This window comes from Lolium perenne, chromosome 4 (genome assembly GCF_019359855.2).
Source record: "Lolium perenne isolate Kyuss_39 chromosome 4, Kyuss_2.0, whole genome shotgun sequence".
Lineage (NCBI taxonomy): Eukaryota > Viridiplantae > Streptophyta > Magnoliopsida > Poales > Poaceae > Lolium > Lolium perenne.
The window spans coordinates 346556938-346573954 of record NC_067247.2 but is presented as its reverse complement, the minus strand read 5'-3'; the positions used below and the strand labels follow the sequence as shown (position 1 = coordinate 346573954).

The following is a 17017-nucleotide window of genomic DNA, read 5'->3' as shown; positions in this document are numbered from 1 at the left end:
CGTGGAATTATTATAAAACTAATAGAAAACGGACTAAGAAGTGATGCTAGCACGTTCAAAACAATGTTTCAGGCTTCGGTCGGGTTTATGCCGGACTTAGAGCATCTCTAACAGAGCCCGTAAATCCCGCTGAAACTGAACTTTTCCGGCGGATTTACGGGTTTGGGCTGAATGTGTCGCAGAATGGAGCCCGATTCGATGGACCGGCTTGTAAAAGAAGTTCAGGGGTCCGAGAAACTCCCCGCAACTCACCGCCGCGTCCGCCCGTGTTCTGCACCGACGCGGAGCGGCGCAAATGGAACCGGTCAGAGGATGCGCGCAAGCGCCCGCCGGTGGACGAATTGGGGGCTCACGTCCCCTGGGAAGCTCGCCAGGTACGGCAACACTGGGGAGGGCTCCTCGTCCTGCCAGTCAAGCCGCACACCGTGGCTCCCCGTCACAGACAGCAGTGACGATGAGGACCTTGTCCCCGCGCAGTCGCCCACCATCTTCGCCGGGGACTACGTCCACGGCAGCGATGAGGAGGAGGCCGTCAGCCAGGCGGAGGCTCGCGCTCGCTTCCGCCGGGAGGAGGTGGACGCCGTCGGCGACATGAAGCTCGTCCTCGACAGCGTTGGTGCCGTCTGCCGCCGACACGCTGCGCCACCACCGGCACTGTCGCGCGCGTAGGCCACTATCATAGGCCGCATTTTGCTTAGCTTAAGTAGCGCTCGCCGGTGTACCACTACTATAGCTTTAATTTGTCGAACAATGTAAGTTTTGATGTTCAATCGGAGCATCAATTTCATCTCGAACTATGTTCATCGCCTAATTTACCTGCACCATTTCGAATTCCGTTTTTCAGTTCCTATTTTACGGTTTCTGTTCTGCGCCAGGGCCAAAATCGAACGAACTTATGTTTTTGGAAGACTAAAAATCATTTTTTTTGGTTTGCATTTTTTCGGGCTCTACTTATATGAGCCTCACCGCTATCGAAACCTGACATGGCCTCTGCAGGGAGAAAAGAAAAGGAAGCAAAAAAACTCCCACATCGATTGGCGTCTTGGCGAGCGAAACGTTTTGGGGGCCGATCGAAATGGTGGACGGCCCGAGTCGTGAGCAGCCAGCATCCAATCATCAACTCAGCCACTGCCCACTCGTCTCTCTCTTTTGCTTTGCCTTCCTTCCGCACAAGACACAGAAGATCCCATCCCCATTTCTTCCTTTCTCATCACTCCCCCAAATCCCCCATCTCCCACTCCCACCCTCACTCTCCCTCCCTCTTCCCCGGTCCCGGTCTCCCCCCCCTTCCGCCGGCCGTCGTCTGGTCATGGACAAGTCCAACCTCCCACCGCCCTCCACCGCCGCCGCCCTCAAAGCCCTCAACAAAGCCTCCTACAAGATCTCCAAGCAATCCTCCTCTTCTTCCTCCATGAGAGCATCTTCTCCTCCCCCGCCGCCGCTGCCTTCCCGCCTCTCTCCACCGCTGTCAGCCCCGTCCCCGCCCCCCTCCTCCGCCCCCGCCCCAATCGACCACCCGCCGCCCCAGCCCCCCGTCTACAACATCGACAAGTCCAACTTCCGCGACGTCGTCCAGAAGCTCACCGGCTCCCCCTCCCACATCTTCCCGCCTCAACCCCCAGCCACCACCGCCCCCCTCGCCGCCCCAACCCCCTCACGCCCCCTCATGGCCCCTCCCCCACCCCCACCCCCGCTCTCCGCCATCCCATCCCGTCTCCACCGCATCCGTCCCCCGCCACTAGCCCCGCCCCGCCCGCCACCCATCCTTCCGGCGCCGGCCCAGCCCGGCCTCTCCCCCCTCCCGGCGCTCCCCTCCGTCTGCATGTCGGCCGAGTCCCCCATCTCCGCCTACATGCGCCGCCTCCGCGGGATGCCGTCCCCGATCCACGTGCCCACGTCGCCGCTCGGGTTCGGCTGCCTCCACTCGCCGCGGGCGCCCACCTCGCCCGGCGTCGCCATGCCCGCCACCAGCCCCCGCGTCCGCGACCAGTGACCTCCCGCCGCCGCCGCTGCTTCCGATGATGTGTATGTAGATATGGCCCAGGGTTAGGACAGATCTGGCGAGGGGAAGGAGACGAAGCGGCCATACAACAACCGCAATGTGTTTGCTTCGCCTTCAAATCTTAAAGCTCTATTCTTTTTCACTATTTTCTAGCGTGTTCTACCTACCTACCTTAATATTTTGCTGGTGTATATGGAACATGCTGCTGCGCTTCACAACGGATGCCTTGTTCATCTTTGCCCAATTCTTTTTTTTTTGTATGCAATATGTAGTGGCAAAACCCAAAGCTAGAATCTTTATATGCAGAATTTGTCTAGGACATGTTATGGATGATACTATGATATCTAAAGCTTATATGATTATGATACTCATTTCTGCTTGGCTGCTCCTACTGGAAATATTTTGCACTAGCTTATCCTTGTTGTGACCCATGGTTCAAGCTTTGAAGCTGCTCTGATCTAATCTTGGTGCATATCTGAATTGAGGTTCAGACCTGGTCCTGTTTGACTGGTTGGTATGTTTGGATTGTGCTCCATTATAGATTTCGTTAGTAGGCGACTACAATTGGGCTTCGATTTCTGGTTTGATGTGGACATTTGTTTTGTTTTCTGGTGTATTTGCTATGGGCCATCCAGTTTTGCTCACATGGGTTGTAAAGGATGTTTGGTGATACATCGCCGTTTAGTTTTTGCCTTTTCTCTTGTTAATAATGATGGGTTTAATAATGATGGGTTTCATTTGTTTAGCATGACTAGAATAGGCTTTGCAGGTTGCACGAACTACAAATTGCATGACCTATTAGCAGTAACAGGCCCCGCCTCATAGTATTTCCTACTAGAAGTTAGGTCAATGGTGCTACACAAATCATGCTTCTTGTGTTGCTTTCTAGCCCAGCACATTGTAATCTCCCTTTTGTAATTTGACTGAAAACTGGGGTGAGCAGTAAAATGTGAGACATGGATACCAGTTCTCTAGTTGCCGATTCCTTGCTAAGCAGAAGATTTGAATTGCTGGTCAGAGCTGTAGTTATTCACTGTCATTTCTACTTTCAGAAGATTTGACGTGCAGCGAATTGGTGCACGAGTATCAGGCTGTCGACATCAAGTGTTTCTTAGGTTCATTGGTGGATGTAGACTGTGGAGGAGGAACATATTCGAACACTTGGGGTTACTAGCATGTGATACGTCGTCGAATGGCGAGGTCAAACTGGAGGTGAGATATATGCTCAACTCAATTCATTGGAATGAAAGAATTTTACTGTGTCCCCAATTGACTGGAAAGAAAGAACTGAAAATCACAGATGCCTATCCCTGCCATCATCAACTTTTGAACTTTTGAAAGTGATCTGTTGAGATGGATGCCAGCGTCGTGTTCTGCGACGCCATAATTGTTTCCTGTTTTTTCCCTCCAGCTCCTGCTTGTATGGTCACATCATCTCAAATCCTGGACATGGTGGGATATCCATTTGACAGAGAACTTGTTTGGTTGCATAAACCTGTGATTCTCACTTGTTTGGACAATGGGATGAATGTAGTACTGCAGGAGTACTAGATACTGCAAAGCCTGCAATTACAAACCCTGGCACTGGTAGCCCGTGCGCTGTGTTAAGATCTGGGAACCAATGATACCGACAGTAAAAGCAAGCATGTGAAGTTGGCAAGTTGCCCTGCGCAGCGTACTATATGAACAGCTTGTCTATGGCAGAAACAAGTAATGGTAGAGCACGACTTGTCTTGTCTTGGCCCAGAATTCAACTCGCAGCCTCCTGCAGAAACGGCGATCTAGCTTGCGACGAGCACGGCAAGCTAGCACAAAACTAGCTGGGTTCTCCCTTCGTTTGGAGAAAGAAACGTCAGTGAACTGGGGGCTACGGCTAGCTATACCCAACCAGCTCGACAAGTGATGCCTCTGAACCTCTGCTTGCCCAATCTAAACGCCACAGCTCCCATTAAGCAAAGAAGAACTGCACGAGTGTTTTTCTTGGGTCCCGAATTACTTTATTGACAGAGGAAAAAACAAGTGTCACAAAACACAACTATTGTGAATAAGGTCAACCAACAAAACTGAAGTCGATTTTACATAAAAAGTTAGAAGGAAATATTTCACAAGAACCAAGAAGTGATCCTAGCTCGCTCGGTTAGGAATTCAATCCAGCCACCCAAGTTAAGTCCTCTAGACGCAGATTTGGATTAAAGTTATATATTTCACAGAACCCAAACATCAAAATTTAGCTAGTTTGACGTTGTTTATTTCAACCTGGCCCCTCAATTAGGTGCCAGGTGGACCAGAAGGATGTTCTTCACAGTTTTTTCTACGGACCGTGCAAGACTTAAACTGAACCGACAACATGTAATGAATAAAATGGGTAAGTTAAACTCATTCGCCCAACCCTTTTCTCCCACTGTTTTTGTTACCGTCTCCTCCTCGCCCTTTGGCTACTCGCCATCACTGGTGAGCACAACCTCTTCCTCTATCTTCTCTCCTCTCGGTCTATGCACTGTATTCTATTCGATTGATTAACTCTAGTAATGATATACATTAAATCTTGCAAGGACGGGAAGACCCTGGGGCTAACTATCTAGGACATGTGTTGTTGTGGTAGACAACCAGGGATCGAGACTCACCACCAACCTTAATGAAAAAACAACGGGGGTTCCTCCTCCTATTGGTTACAATAAACCTAGGAAGCAAATTTTATACTTACTATGCATCATTCTTGACTAGAGTTGTTGTTGTTCTGAAGGGTTGTCTTTAGGTGCACATTTTCTGATTTATAAACTTGACCAATATTACTGTCACAACCCCGCTTAGAGAGGTATGATGAAGAGAAAGTATCTAGTGCTACAGCTGGTTTAGGTGCTACTCGATTCCGAAGACATCGTGGGCATTCACTAACATTGGACGCTTCAGATGGAGAGGGACCGTCCCATTCTGTGCAGTTGCATTCGGCACCCCGAGTTGTTGTGTCTTTTGCAAAGTAGACCAGGTTCGAGAAAAAATTATTGAAATCAACTCTCAATCTGTCCTCATGTCTAGATCCGACTGCAGTTTGACACGCCGCTGCACGCCTCTCCGATTCCTCCGGCCGTGAGCCACCTGCTGGTTCTGTGAGTTAGAGATCTGCCGGCCGTAGCTCTTGTGATGCGGCCGCTGTCACCTCCCTAGTCACTAGCTCGACCGCAAGGTTCTTTGTCAACCCATGTCTACGTGGTTGTGCTTATAATCGTTGTACGTCCTAAACTCGACAAAATATTGGCTTTTATGCATTTGATATCACTTCACGCTTCAGTCGATTGATACTTGAAGCAATCAGTACAAGAAAAAAAAATCGATTTTTAGTCGCTCCATGTCGATACATGTTTGCTCCTCCACCGTCGTGGGGACGAAGACACGGGAGTGGTGGTGTATTAAATATACTTTAGGGTTCCAGATGCAAAAGTAGGTGCGGGAAGGAACCGACTGAATACGAGGCCAGTACTAGCCCTCCAATTAAATATAACGGTCATGCCGTGTGAAATCGAGTAGCACGTAGCACTAGACACTCTCTCGTATGATTAAATCAAGGACGAAGCCCGTGGGGGGCACGCTCGGGCCATGTGCCCCCCCACCCCCCATGGTTTATTTACATATTTTGTTGTACATTTGGCAAATTTTAGGTATATGTCCCCCTCCAAGTTAGTAATGTACATTTGGCCCCTCTTATCTTGTATTCCTAGCTCCGTCCCTGGATGAAATGCTCGCAATTCCCGGGTGTTCCTAAATTGCAAACACAAAGTGATTACGTTACCAACACATCATACAAGCTCCGAACTTTGATACAAAACATAGATAGTGTGTCCAAGCCAAAGCTTACATCACACCCAAAAGAAACTACTCGCCCAAGCTAGGCATCCTCGAGCGTGAATGTGACCTAAAACTCAAAGCCATCACCATCAAAGACTTGAGCATCTCCTTCAGGTCAATAGGAAGGAGTTGGTGCAACATTGAGTACGCATTACACTCAGCAAGCCACATTGGGAACAACCCTAGTAACTGCATGCTTGGATTGCAAAGGATTTATTAGTAAGGAATATTTGATCAAGTATTTTCTCATGCAAAAGAGTTGTATAAGTAATAATCCTTTCATGCTAACGCCATAATATAACTAGCTTTATAAAAATTCTACTCATGTATCGCATTAGGAATCACCCTTAGAAACAACTTCATTAATCGGAAGCATGACATATTCGAACACCATTTCTTAGGACCCCGCGAAGTTGCTCTGTTTTACCCACAAGATACCCACACACCTCCTATTGTCACAACAGTATAAACTGTATACCACATGCCAATTGTTGTGTAGACAAAGGCGTGACAATAAAGTTTTTTATCTGCTCTATCTTTTGAAGTCCCCACCCAGCAACTCATGATCAGTCGTTGCCCAGGAGTTTTCAATGTCTCGTCCCGGCGTTCCAGCGCATTCCCGCCATGGCTTCTCGAGATGAGGATTATGAATATACTCGATTCAAGTCAATCTCAACATAATTAATGATTTGACTTGGATTTCAGGATGCATGAGGTACAACCACCAATAACATCAAAAGGCATAAAGAAGGCTTAGGAGGTACTAACATGGACACTTGTCTTGAACTAGTTTCTGCTTTACTATTCATTTTGCCTAAGATACTAGGATAGCAATAACAAAAAAAAATTGAGCTAGTTTAAGTACTTTAAGTACTTTGGGAACATAAGCTTGTGGAATGTAATGTGATGTTTCAATAAATGGATACCAATGGCACCATTTTCTCATGGTGTCTCTACAACATCAGTTGTGATGCTGGTATCGTGTACTACATTTTTTGTTGGAGGTGTAGTGATTGGACATGTGGTAGGGATTTTTGCTATACAAGAGGTAAATTTTTTTCTTAACCTGAGAGGTAAACTGATTTTGGTTACAGAAGCAGACTTGCGGGGAAGAGATGCCATATCTTGGCCCAGCCCAAGCCCACCAAGAGGCTTTCTTCTTCCTCTATTTTCTCCAGCATCGGATGCAGCCAAGCTCTCATGTGACTTGGTGGCCCCCACTGATTACCATACAACAACGATGTAGCCAGGTGAGATCTGAGCCATCAAAATCCTTTTCCGTAGTTTGCTTGACAAGGCGTTTGCTCACCACCACCTCACGCTCTGTCTGACCCACCTACCCTACCCAGCCCAAGCTTCCAATTCCAACCGACCCACCACCGCCCGTGCCCTAGAGCTGCCGCCCCGCGCCACACCGCCGGTCGCCACGACCCCCGCGCCTCCCACGCGCGGTACCGCCGCCGCCGCCGCCGCCGTACTCCCGCCTCGCCGCGTCCGTCCGCGCCGTCTCCACCCCGCACCGCACGCAGTCTCGTACAGAACACTGGCTTCCGAGGTACGTGCTCTCTACCCGTGCACTGACTTACCTACCTAATCTCGAACTTGCCTCCACAAATCCCGGGCGCACACCCGACGTAGCACCTAGATCCACCCATGCTAGTGCCGTTGGAGAGCTTTGATGTGGCAGTTGCTTGGGCTTTACCCGTCAAGTGTTTGTGGAAATTACTGAGAGGAGTGAGTTGGTTGGCCTGCCACCGTGCTCAGACTGCCAGGCCAAGTTCCGAGCGAAGATGGTCGAGTGAAGGTTTAGTCAACTGTGCTGGGTCCAACGTATCTGCAGATATCTGCGTTTGAACTTCGGTAGGATGCGCCGTTTGGTTCTGGTTGGAAATGTCGGTTTGGTTTGTAGAGTTTACCTCTCTTGGCACACGGTTGTAGTGCTGAGAATTCCCCGCCGTTTAGTATCCGCTTGGTCATTGAACGAAATGCTGATTTCTGTTGGGAAGACAACTCACATGATCGCTGTTAGGAACTGAGCTGAATGGAGTGGGAATTTGAACGCTGTGGCATGCATTTGGTTGAGTTTTGTTAGGAGCTGAGTTGAATGCAGTGTCAAGTCATATGAATATTCAAGCCACTAATGAAGATGAGCGTTCCCATTTCTCTATTAGTTTTAGGCCACCAGCTACGGTTGCAGATGAACTTGACACCAAAAAATATCATATCACCAAAGTCTGGACGCATTTCCTGCCCTATTTGCGCTAGGTCAATTTGAGGAAAGAGATTATTTAGTATGTATAAGTTTTATATATTTTAAGTACCTATACCAACTATAAGCTCTAACGCTTTCCCATCTCTCTAAAAAACAAAAAAATACAGTTTTTGAATCAGAATTTTAATTCCTAAAAAAGTAAAAACATGGTAATGGTTATTTGTTTCCTTTTTAACCAAACACGCTCTCCACCCAGACTCACCATCCATCTCCACGACTATATAAAACAATCCATCTCCCTGGGTTCCTCTCTGCCATCCTGTGCCTTCATTTCCTTTTTCTCCCCCGAGTCCTCACCTACCCCGGTCCGATCTGAGTGGATCTAGAGCTGAAACGCGTGGCTCAATTCTCCTCCGCGACACCTCCCCTTGACAACCGCAATCCCTCCTCCGCCTCTCATGAACACGCGCTCCGCTGCCCGACCCCCGCGTCCTCGCTGTCTCAACCCTGCCCGCAAATTTGTCCGCTGGTTTCCGCCCGGGGTATGACTGTTTTTTCATCCACGATACTTAATCCCCGCCGATCTCCAAAATATTTGGGTGCACAACATCTAGATCTGCTCATCATGCTTGATTGTGAACAATTTTAGAGCACGTTTTGGTTTTGAGCCAGTGTTGACCTTACCAGATAGTTCGCACACCTGCGCCCATCGGCTGTTGCATGGTTGGCCACCAAAAGATTCGCTAGCCAAGGCCCAATCCGTGCGGTGCTGTTGATTCTTTTGCCAATACTTGGCAATATGAGGGCGGCGGAATCCCACGCAAAAAGTTAGTCGTACCAGAAATTTGGCGTGGCTTGCACGGGCGTAAACAAAACATGCCCTTTGTCCATATGAATTTCCTGCGTGGTTCATTTGATATAAGGTGCACTGTTCCTGCTCAATAGTGAAACACATAGGCATTAACTTGCTAAATTTTCGAAGATGTTAAGTTTGTAATATGATGATTGATGCAAAGAAAAATGAGGTTCATTCTTTCGCTGCTCTGCAATTTCTCTTAGCATATTTGTATTACAGCAGAAGTCTGCAAACAGGCTAGTCAGATTGTGCTAGGGTAGTTATAGCATCCTGCATGATATGTAGATTAGATATAGAAACTAAGTGGTTCTACAAAATTTATTGCACTGTTACAAAGATGTTAGTGAGCTGGGCAGCCTGATCTTTTTCAATGCAGCTTAATACTTTGGATATTTGTATCAGCTCTTATTCGAATTTTTTTGTGGTTAGCATAATGTTTAGTTTAAGATATTTCACTGAACCTTGTAATAAATTCACAATGATCTTAACTGGCCACTGTCTGTACAAATGTTGGAATGTTTTCTGTAATTGCCGGCAAACCAGTATAGTATGGATAGTTCATCATATAATTGTTATGCAGCTGTTTGAACAAAAAAAATGATTATTGGGTGCAGATGATAGACATGATTTCTGTTATTGAAGAGCTTAGTGGGCTAACGACGAGGGAACTTGGTGAGATGCTGAAGGAGTCTGAGAGTTTTGTCTTGCAGTCCAAGGCAGACGATGGAGGTCCAAAGCAGGTAATTAGGTACAATGTTTATATCTGTTCGATCGCCTTTTCCCTAACACATGCTTTTTGCAGGTCGACATGGAAAAGCTTGTGTCATCGCTTCCTCTTCATCTTCTTGCTGTATGTTTGGATCTCGGAAGAGGTTCAGATTTGACATATGTGCTTCGTGGCATGCGCTTTTTGCATAGTTTATCTGAGCTAGCAACTCGCCACACTAGGCTGGAGCAGGTAACCTTTTATTTCACACAATCTCATCAATTTCATCATCTATGATTTCTTATTGTATTCGTTAATGAATCACGATATCCTGCGTGTTCTATATTTCCATGTCTAATTTGGCTAATGAATCACATCATATTGTCTTAGTTTCTTGTCTCCAGTAAAGCTCAGTTCGCTCGTTGATTTTGCTTTTACTGTATTGTTACTATGTAACACATCTTTATCTTCTTGCAGGTTCTTCTGGATGATGTGAAATTATCTGAACAAGTCATGGACCTGATATTCTTTGTGCTATCCATTCTTTCCCACTGGAAGAAGGTTCGGGAGCCACCAAATTATTAGCCAAGCGTGGCATGCTTATATTTAATTGTTGTCATTTCATACTAATTTCTGGTAACAGCTATTGTTTTAACTTTTAAATTAGGAAAATCATCTTGGCGCTTCTCCCTTCATACATACCTCACTTGTAGCAGCAAGTCTTCATCTGTTGACAAGTTACTTTTCATCTCAGTGGCATGAACTTGTTCATATCCTTCTTGCACATCCAAAGGTAAGTGGGTAACATATGTGCTATTTATTGACTATTTAATTCCATGACTTGATTATGAAGAAGCTGTGAACTAAAAGCATAGAACTAGCCTCGAGAATTATATCATGTTAAATTGTTAATGTTCATCTTTAAAATTATTGTTGACCTGTCACCTGGCCCCTATTTTGCGCTTCCTTTGGTCTCTGAACTCCTATTCTCATCATCATGACTAGCTTTTCTGTCGTAATGTTGTTGTAGTTCAAGTTGCTTTCATGAATGATAACAATATGTTGTTGGCTTTGTGCTCATCGCGAACTAGAGTTCATAAGACATTGCGGGGTGGTAACTTTGCTCTTTAGATTCCAATTATTCATTTCTACTATTTGGTGTTTTATTTTTCAATCAGATTAATCATAAGTGTAGCTGCCAGGTCAATCTGAGCAAAAAGTAGTAGTACTGTTATCACGTGTTAATTCTTTGGTTGAGCTATATTATTACATGCTGTTATCTGCAGGCATAATTGTATTATGTCATAAGAGTAAGAGATCATGCTAGTAGTTCAATTCCTTTACTTATTCAACTGCTTTATGTGAACTCAAGTCGGTGATAAAGTTTTGCTGACTTTTGCATGTTTCTATGCACTACGGTATTAGTTACTCGAATCATGTTTGTTGTATTTATATATCTCAGTTAGAAACATGTTCGTCAGCTGTTCTTCTCATAGTTCTTTCTTTTTGTACACCCTGGATCACTATGGTGGCCCTTACGGATTTATGTCAGCAATACATGGATCTGCCTGTGTGTTTTTTAACTTGTGGATCTGCCTGTTTGGTACTTCATGTTCAATCTATTCATCCGTATTAATCTTTTATGCTCTTGGTCAGGTTGATATATTTATGGATGTAGCCTTCGATAGTCTGCATGAGGATATGAGGATACTGAGTGCCAGGCTATTAACATATGACACCAAAGCCTTTTCTGCTGGTCCTTTTGACTCACAACTCACTCACTTCATATGCCAACAGTGCGAAGCGTCATTGCAATTTCTTTTGTTGCTGTGCCAGCAGAAGTTGTTCCGAGATCGTATTTTGAAAAACAAGGTTTCATATATTTAGACATATCATTTCCTTGTATTTTTAGTTCCAGTGTTGAGGGAAAAACTGCTCAATGCTAGCTTCTTATCGTTTTTTAATGATTTACCAAGATATACTTGTTTTGTCATCTGATGATACAAATAGAATTGTATATCATATACATGCTAACTCATTACTTGCTCCCCAATTTCAGTTCCATCTTGCTAACCCGTTGCATGAAATTTCACAAAATAGACTAACATTGACTAATCTAGTGGGAGGAACAATGCTTTATTTTGGTGACACATAATCTTTGTGTGTTCTTATTAAAATATTAGGCGTATGTACTTAGATATGTTACTGTTGCTGTATATGATTGCATGGTATGCCTTTGGAGGATGTGGACTCAAGAAATTACTGACTCACTGCAGGAGCTCTGTAGAAATGGAGGTATATTGTCACTCTCTCTTACTATATTAAAGTTAGGTGTTCCAGAATGTCTGAAAGGATCAATGGATATTGCTTCTTCCATTTCCAGATTGAAGGCTAAAATCCTTTCCATTGTGAGTTGGTCATGGGTCTTAAATCATTATTTTACTTTGTTTAAATCAAGTACAACTACTGTCCGTCCACAATATTGAGTTAGTATCTAATGGTATGAACATTCTCTAGTTGCTACAACTGTGTGAAGCTGAAAGTATTTCTTACCTTGATGAAGTCGCCACTTTAGAGAAGAGCATGGAACTGGGGCAAACCTTGGCACTGGAGGTTAGTTCTCCTAGTGCCGACGATGGCTAGAGACAAAATTACTCCTTTTCTGCAGCATCCCAATTTCATCCAGTAGCTATCAAACTTATCAGAATGGTTAATGCAGGTTCTTGATTTACTGAAGACCGCATTTGGAAGAAAACAAAAACCTGCTGCCAGTTCCCATCATAAGAATTACCCCATGGGTTCTGTGCTTATCAGTGCCTTGCGTCTAGTTGATGTCTTTTCTGATGATTCAAACTTCAGATCTTCCTTCATAACTAATACTGTAAGCTTTGCAGTTAACTGCTTCTGCTGCCTTGATAGGGTTATAGCCCTTTAGCAACCATACAACTGTTTTAAGCGAAGTTAATATTGTACTTCAACTTCGTTTTGTTCATTTTATTCTCTTTTGCAGATTCCCTTTCTGACCCAAATTTTGGCCACTCCTCATGATGACTTTGTTTCAAGTTGGTGCTCTGTCAATCTTCCAGTGATGGAAGATGATGCTAATCTGGATTATGATCCATTTGGTGCAGCTGAACTGGCACTTGCAGCTGCTTCAAATATGTTGACTGAAGCTAAAGCAAACTATTCATGCCCTTTTCGCTCTATCAGCATGCCTTCAATAGCATATGCACAGACAAGAACATCATGTGTGGTGAAAATAATAGCAAATTTGCATGTCTTTGTTCCAAACATATGTGAAGGTCAGATCTTTCTCAGTTGCTATGATTGCCATACATTTTTCGTGTAACCGTGTTAAAAGCAAGCTCCATTGTCATGTTAGCAGAGCAAGAACGAGATCTTTTTCTTCAGAAATTTCAGAAGTACTTGTTATCAGAGAGCCCCAGGCCATCATTGGACCATCCGGCATCTAATGAGGCAACTACAGTTTGTAGAAACTTGGGTACATACGCTTATATTTTCGTTTTACATATTCCTGTGATTGTGTTAATTCATTACAGTGTATATCTAACTTCTTTTGCCGGATTTGCAGGATCTTTGTCCCATTATGCTAAATCACTAATTCCAAATAACTTGTTAAACGAGGAAGATGTGCAATTATTAAGGTGGGTGTCTTATCATGTTACCTGATGTGCCACATAGAAACAATACATTTTGCATGATTTTATTTGTCAATATTTGGTTGGAATTTGTCGCATCACCTGCCACTTTTTGATGATGTTTCTCTATACTTCCCTTTTCCTATTTGCAGTGAATTTGCTTATAAGTTACAACTATGGTGTAAATCGCAAGTTGGACAGAGAACATTGCAGGTTTGTTTACTTTACATATTGATTTTGAAGATCATAGTAGCAGAAACATAACAAAGCGTGTGTTGAGTCTCTATTCTCTGGTGCTTCTGAAAGGATAATGTGCAAAATTGTATTCCTGCAAATAATAGTCCTGAAGTTTGAAAAGTCCTCAAGCAAACTCACTATTTTCTCGTATGGTGTGTGCTCAGTGCGTAAACTAGAAAAATATTCTGGCACAATGCATCGGGTGGACTTTCTTGTCAGTATTTCATTTTCATATGTTAGATCATCTCATTTTGCGAGGTTTTAGGTTGCAAAAAGTGACACGTCATCACAAATGAAGGAAGACCAACAACTGGTGCAGCAGCCCCTGCCAACAAGCGCTAATATTACTAGTGTTCCAGACTCTAATACTGATAACCCTCCGCAGGTAACATTATTGGTTACATTATTAGCTATTCACTTAGTAATGTATTTGATCCAACTCCAAAATTGATACTAATAGGTTGTGAAAAACATTGAAGAGTCTACAGCAACACCCTCCAAGCAAGAGGGAAATGCTAGGGATGAGACTCCAAGAAACCGTGCCAGTGTAAATGGTGGGCTCCTGCAGAATTCAGTTGGCCAAAACCTAATCCATCTTGGTGTTGCGAGAACAGCTATGCCATGCTATCCCGGTGCTAGTGCTGCTACTAGTATGGAAGTCAAGCGCTGCAAAAGTGCAGATCATTTCAGAACACCAGAAACTACAAAAGGAAGTGGTCTATGGGATGATGATGATGAGAGGCGACCTAAGAGAAAGAAGCGGACCATTATGAATGATGAGCAAGTAAATGAAATCGAGAATGCTCTAGTTGATGAGCCCGAGATGCATAAGAGTGCCACTTCACTTCAGGCATGGGCAGAGAAGTTGAGTGGGCAGGTACTATAGGTCTTTTCACTTGGGTAATCTTTTATTATGTAACTAGTTTATGCTTGTGTGATTCATGAAAATGTGGCTATACTTTTCAGGGTTCGGAAATAACATCATCACAACTAAAGAATTGGTAAGGTGAAATTATCCTTCTTTCCTAGGGATTTACCATCCCATAAAATAACCATCTTTTAGCCCTTCAAAGTTATTTATTACTGTAGCCTACAGATGGCCTTTTATGCCTGCATCCATAGCTATTTGTTAGAGTAATAGACTTTTGTTCAATTGTAGGCTGAACAACAGAAAAGCTAAGCTCGCTCGGATTGCGAAAGAAAGAGGAGGGCCATATGATGGCGAGAATGCTGATAAGCCATCTACACCAGCTTCTTCTTCCCCCTCTTCCCCCTCTGGTGACTCCTCAGAAAGTGCTGGCGAGGAGAGCTACTTGCCACCTTCAAGGGTGCTAAGGCATATCCAAGGGGCAAGGGCAATGACCCCAGACACCAGTGAGCCAATTACACAGGCAGAGTTAAACCAGAACATCATGACGAACCGCCCTTTTACAAGATCATTCTCATTTGAGCCTGGTCGTCTTGTTTTGTTGATTGACAACGAAGGGAATGAAATTGGCAGGGGGGAGATCTTTCAAGTTGAGGGCAGGGCACAAGGGAAGAGCTTGCTTGAGAGTCACATTTGTATTATCGATGTCACCGAGCTTAAGATTGAGAAATGGAGGGAGCTTCCTCACCCCTCCGAGGCATCTGGAAGAACGTTCCAAGAGGCAGAATCGATGCATGGTGGCGTGATGAGGGTAGCGTGGGATGTTGTCAGGCTTGCTCCAGTGTTACTGTAAATTCATTCTTTTTACCGCATTTAAGAAGCTGTCCTCCCATCTCTTTTGAGAAAGTACAGCTAGTAGAGACAACCTTCAGTCTAGGATCTGAAGCCATGAGTCTTCCAAAGAGGCTGTTTATGGCAAGTGAGCTGCTCAAGCAACTAGTGTTTTGTGAAAGCCTCCTTGTTATGTGTCGACTGTTGTATCTGTTGACCTAATGTGGGAGGAAATACACCCTATTATAGGGTACTAATTCTGATATATCTGTTCAGTGTCCGTTGTAACAAGTTCAAATCTATGTTGCCATTGTTGAGATAGTAGGCCACCTACAAATATATCTTTCTGATAACTGAGAATGTTTATAAGAAACATGTGAAGTCTTTCAAGCTTCCCGGGGCTTGAGTTTGGATATTTTTAGGTTGGGCAAGCTCTGTCGTAGTCAGCAGACATGCGAAACACATATACATGATTCACAGTAGGGTGACAACGTGGCGTCCCCGCGAAGTCCCGCAAGAGCTGAATTAATGCAATGGTTAGCAATAAATTAGGGGCAGAAAAACGTGAAAGACTGGGCGGGATGTGAAATTTCTGTCCCACATCCGGTCCTGCGTTGCAACCCTAATTCACAGGAATGCAATGTTTTGTTTAGTTGAGATGCAAGAGTAATCCTAAAGGTGCTGATCTTGTATCTATTAAGATAAAGCTGCTCTATTGGTTGATTTTTTTTGAAGTTTTATTCTATTGGTTGATGGAGGAGGGCAATAAAATATGTGTTGATGTACAGTTCGTATATTTGAGAAAGTCCACGGAGATGCTTAATTTTCATTACCAATAGTTATAGGTTAAACCTGGTGAATTCCAAATGGCTCTTTAAATCTTATGCAATGTCATTTAGACACCGTCAGTTGGACATGTGTCAAAAATCTGGTGCTCCCTCCGGTTCTATATACTTGGTCTTAGATTTAGGCAAAATATAGCCTAAAATGTGTCTAGATTTGTTGAACCCGCGATGCGTATTTAGGGTTGGAGGGAGTAGTTGATCAACGTAATGCCTTTAGCTCATTTTTAAGCACACGGCTAAACAGTCGATATACATAGTACTAGCAAGTAGCCAAGTAGCAAGCATGCAGCGTGCGGCACATCTCTTAAGAAATAATAGCACGTATCTTTTGAATCTCATTTGTCTTGAATCAACTTTTTTTCTACTACCTCTATCCATAAAAGAATGTCGAAAATTTATCTAAATTCGGATGGTCTATAGATAAATTTAAATTTGGAGAAACTTCTGACACCCTTTTATGAACGGAGGGAGTAGTTTTGATTCAATGAGCCATTTAAATAGGTTCTATTGCCCAACGGTGTAAACGTGTCCATGCAACTCAAGATTCACAAACACACGGTATCAGTTGAAATTTGAGGGATCTATATTGCTTTCGTCAATTTGGAAGTCCTAGTTCTCACGGTCTCCATCATTCATTTTCAGGTTGGATAATATAACGTGTCAGCAATAAATAGTAGTTGGAGTTGTTTTTCCCAAATATTTTTTGACATATATTAAGTGTCATGGTACTGAATAAAATGCATGTTGAAAATATCAAGACAAAATATCTCTCATCCCGTATCCCATGAAGTTTAACCTCCACAAACCATAGGATGACTTACCTCATTGTGGAATTTGATTATGCAATTTGTTGTGAAAATGATGATCTTTTGAAAACAATCAATTAATAACAGTTACCCAAGAGAAAGTATATAATTATGTATCACATCATATTTTGGTGAGTGTGAGTGCAACAAAT

At 43.9% G+C, this 17017-nt stretch overlaps 2 protein-coding genes across 2 annotated transcripts; both read left to right on the top strand.

Annotated features, from left to right (window-relative positions):
* Positions 1-1189: 1189 nt before the first annotated feature.
* On the top strand, positions 1190-2336 carry LOC127297049 (uncharacterized). Its single transcript, XM_051327299.2, has one exon. The coding sequence runs from the start codon at positions 1310-1312 to the stop codon at positions 1991-1993; it is 684 nt and encodes a 227-aa protein (XP_051183259.1). The 5' UTR covers positions 1190-1309; the 3' UTR covers positions 1994-2336.
* A 4877-nt stretch (positions 2337-7213) lies between these two features.
* On the top strand, positions 7214-15479 carry LOC127297050 (nodulin homeobox). Its single transcript, XM_051327300.1, has 17 exons — positions 7214-7400; positions 9528-9653; positions 9716-9871; positions 10097-10180; positions 10287-10412; positions 11276-11491; positions 11896-12027; positions 12137-12232; positions 12339-12500; positions 12630-12921; positions 13005-13121; positions 13212-13284; positions 13431-13491; positions 13781-13900; positions 13976-14392; positions 14482-14516; positions 14675-15479. The coding sequence occupies exons 2-17, from the start codon at positions 9528-9530 to the stop codon at positions 15234-15236; spliced, it is 2775 nt and encodes a 924-aa protein (XP_051183260.1). The 5' UTR covers positions 7214-7400; the 3' UTR covers positions 15237-15479.
* Positions 15480-17017: the final 1538 nt, after the last annotated feature.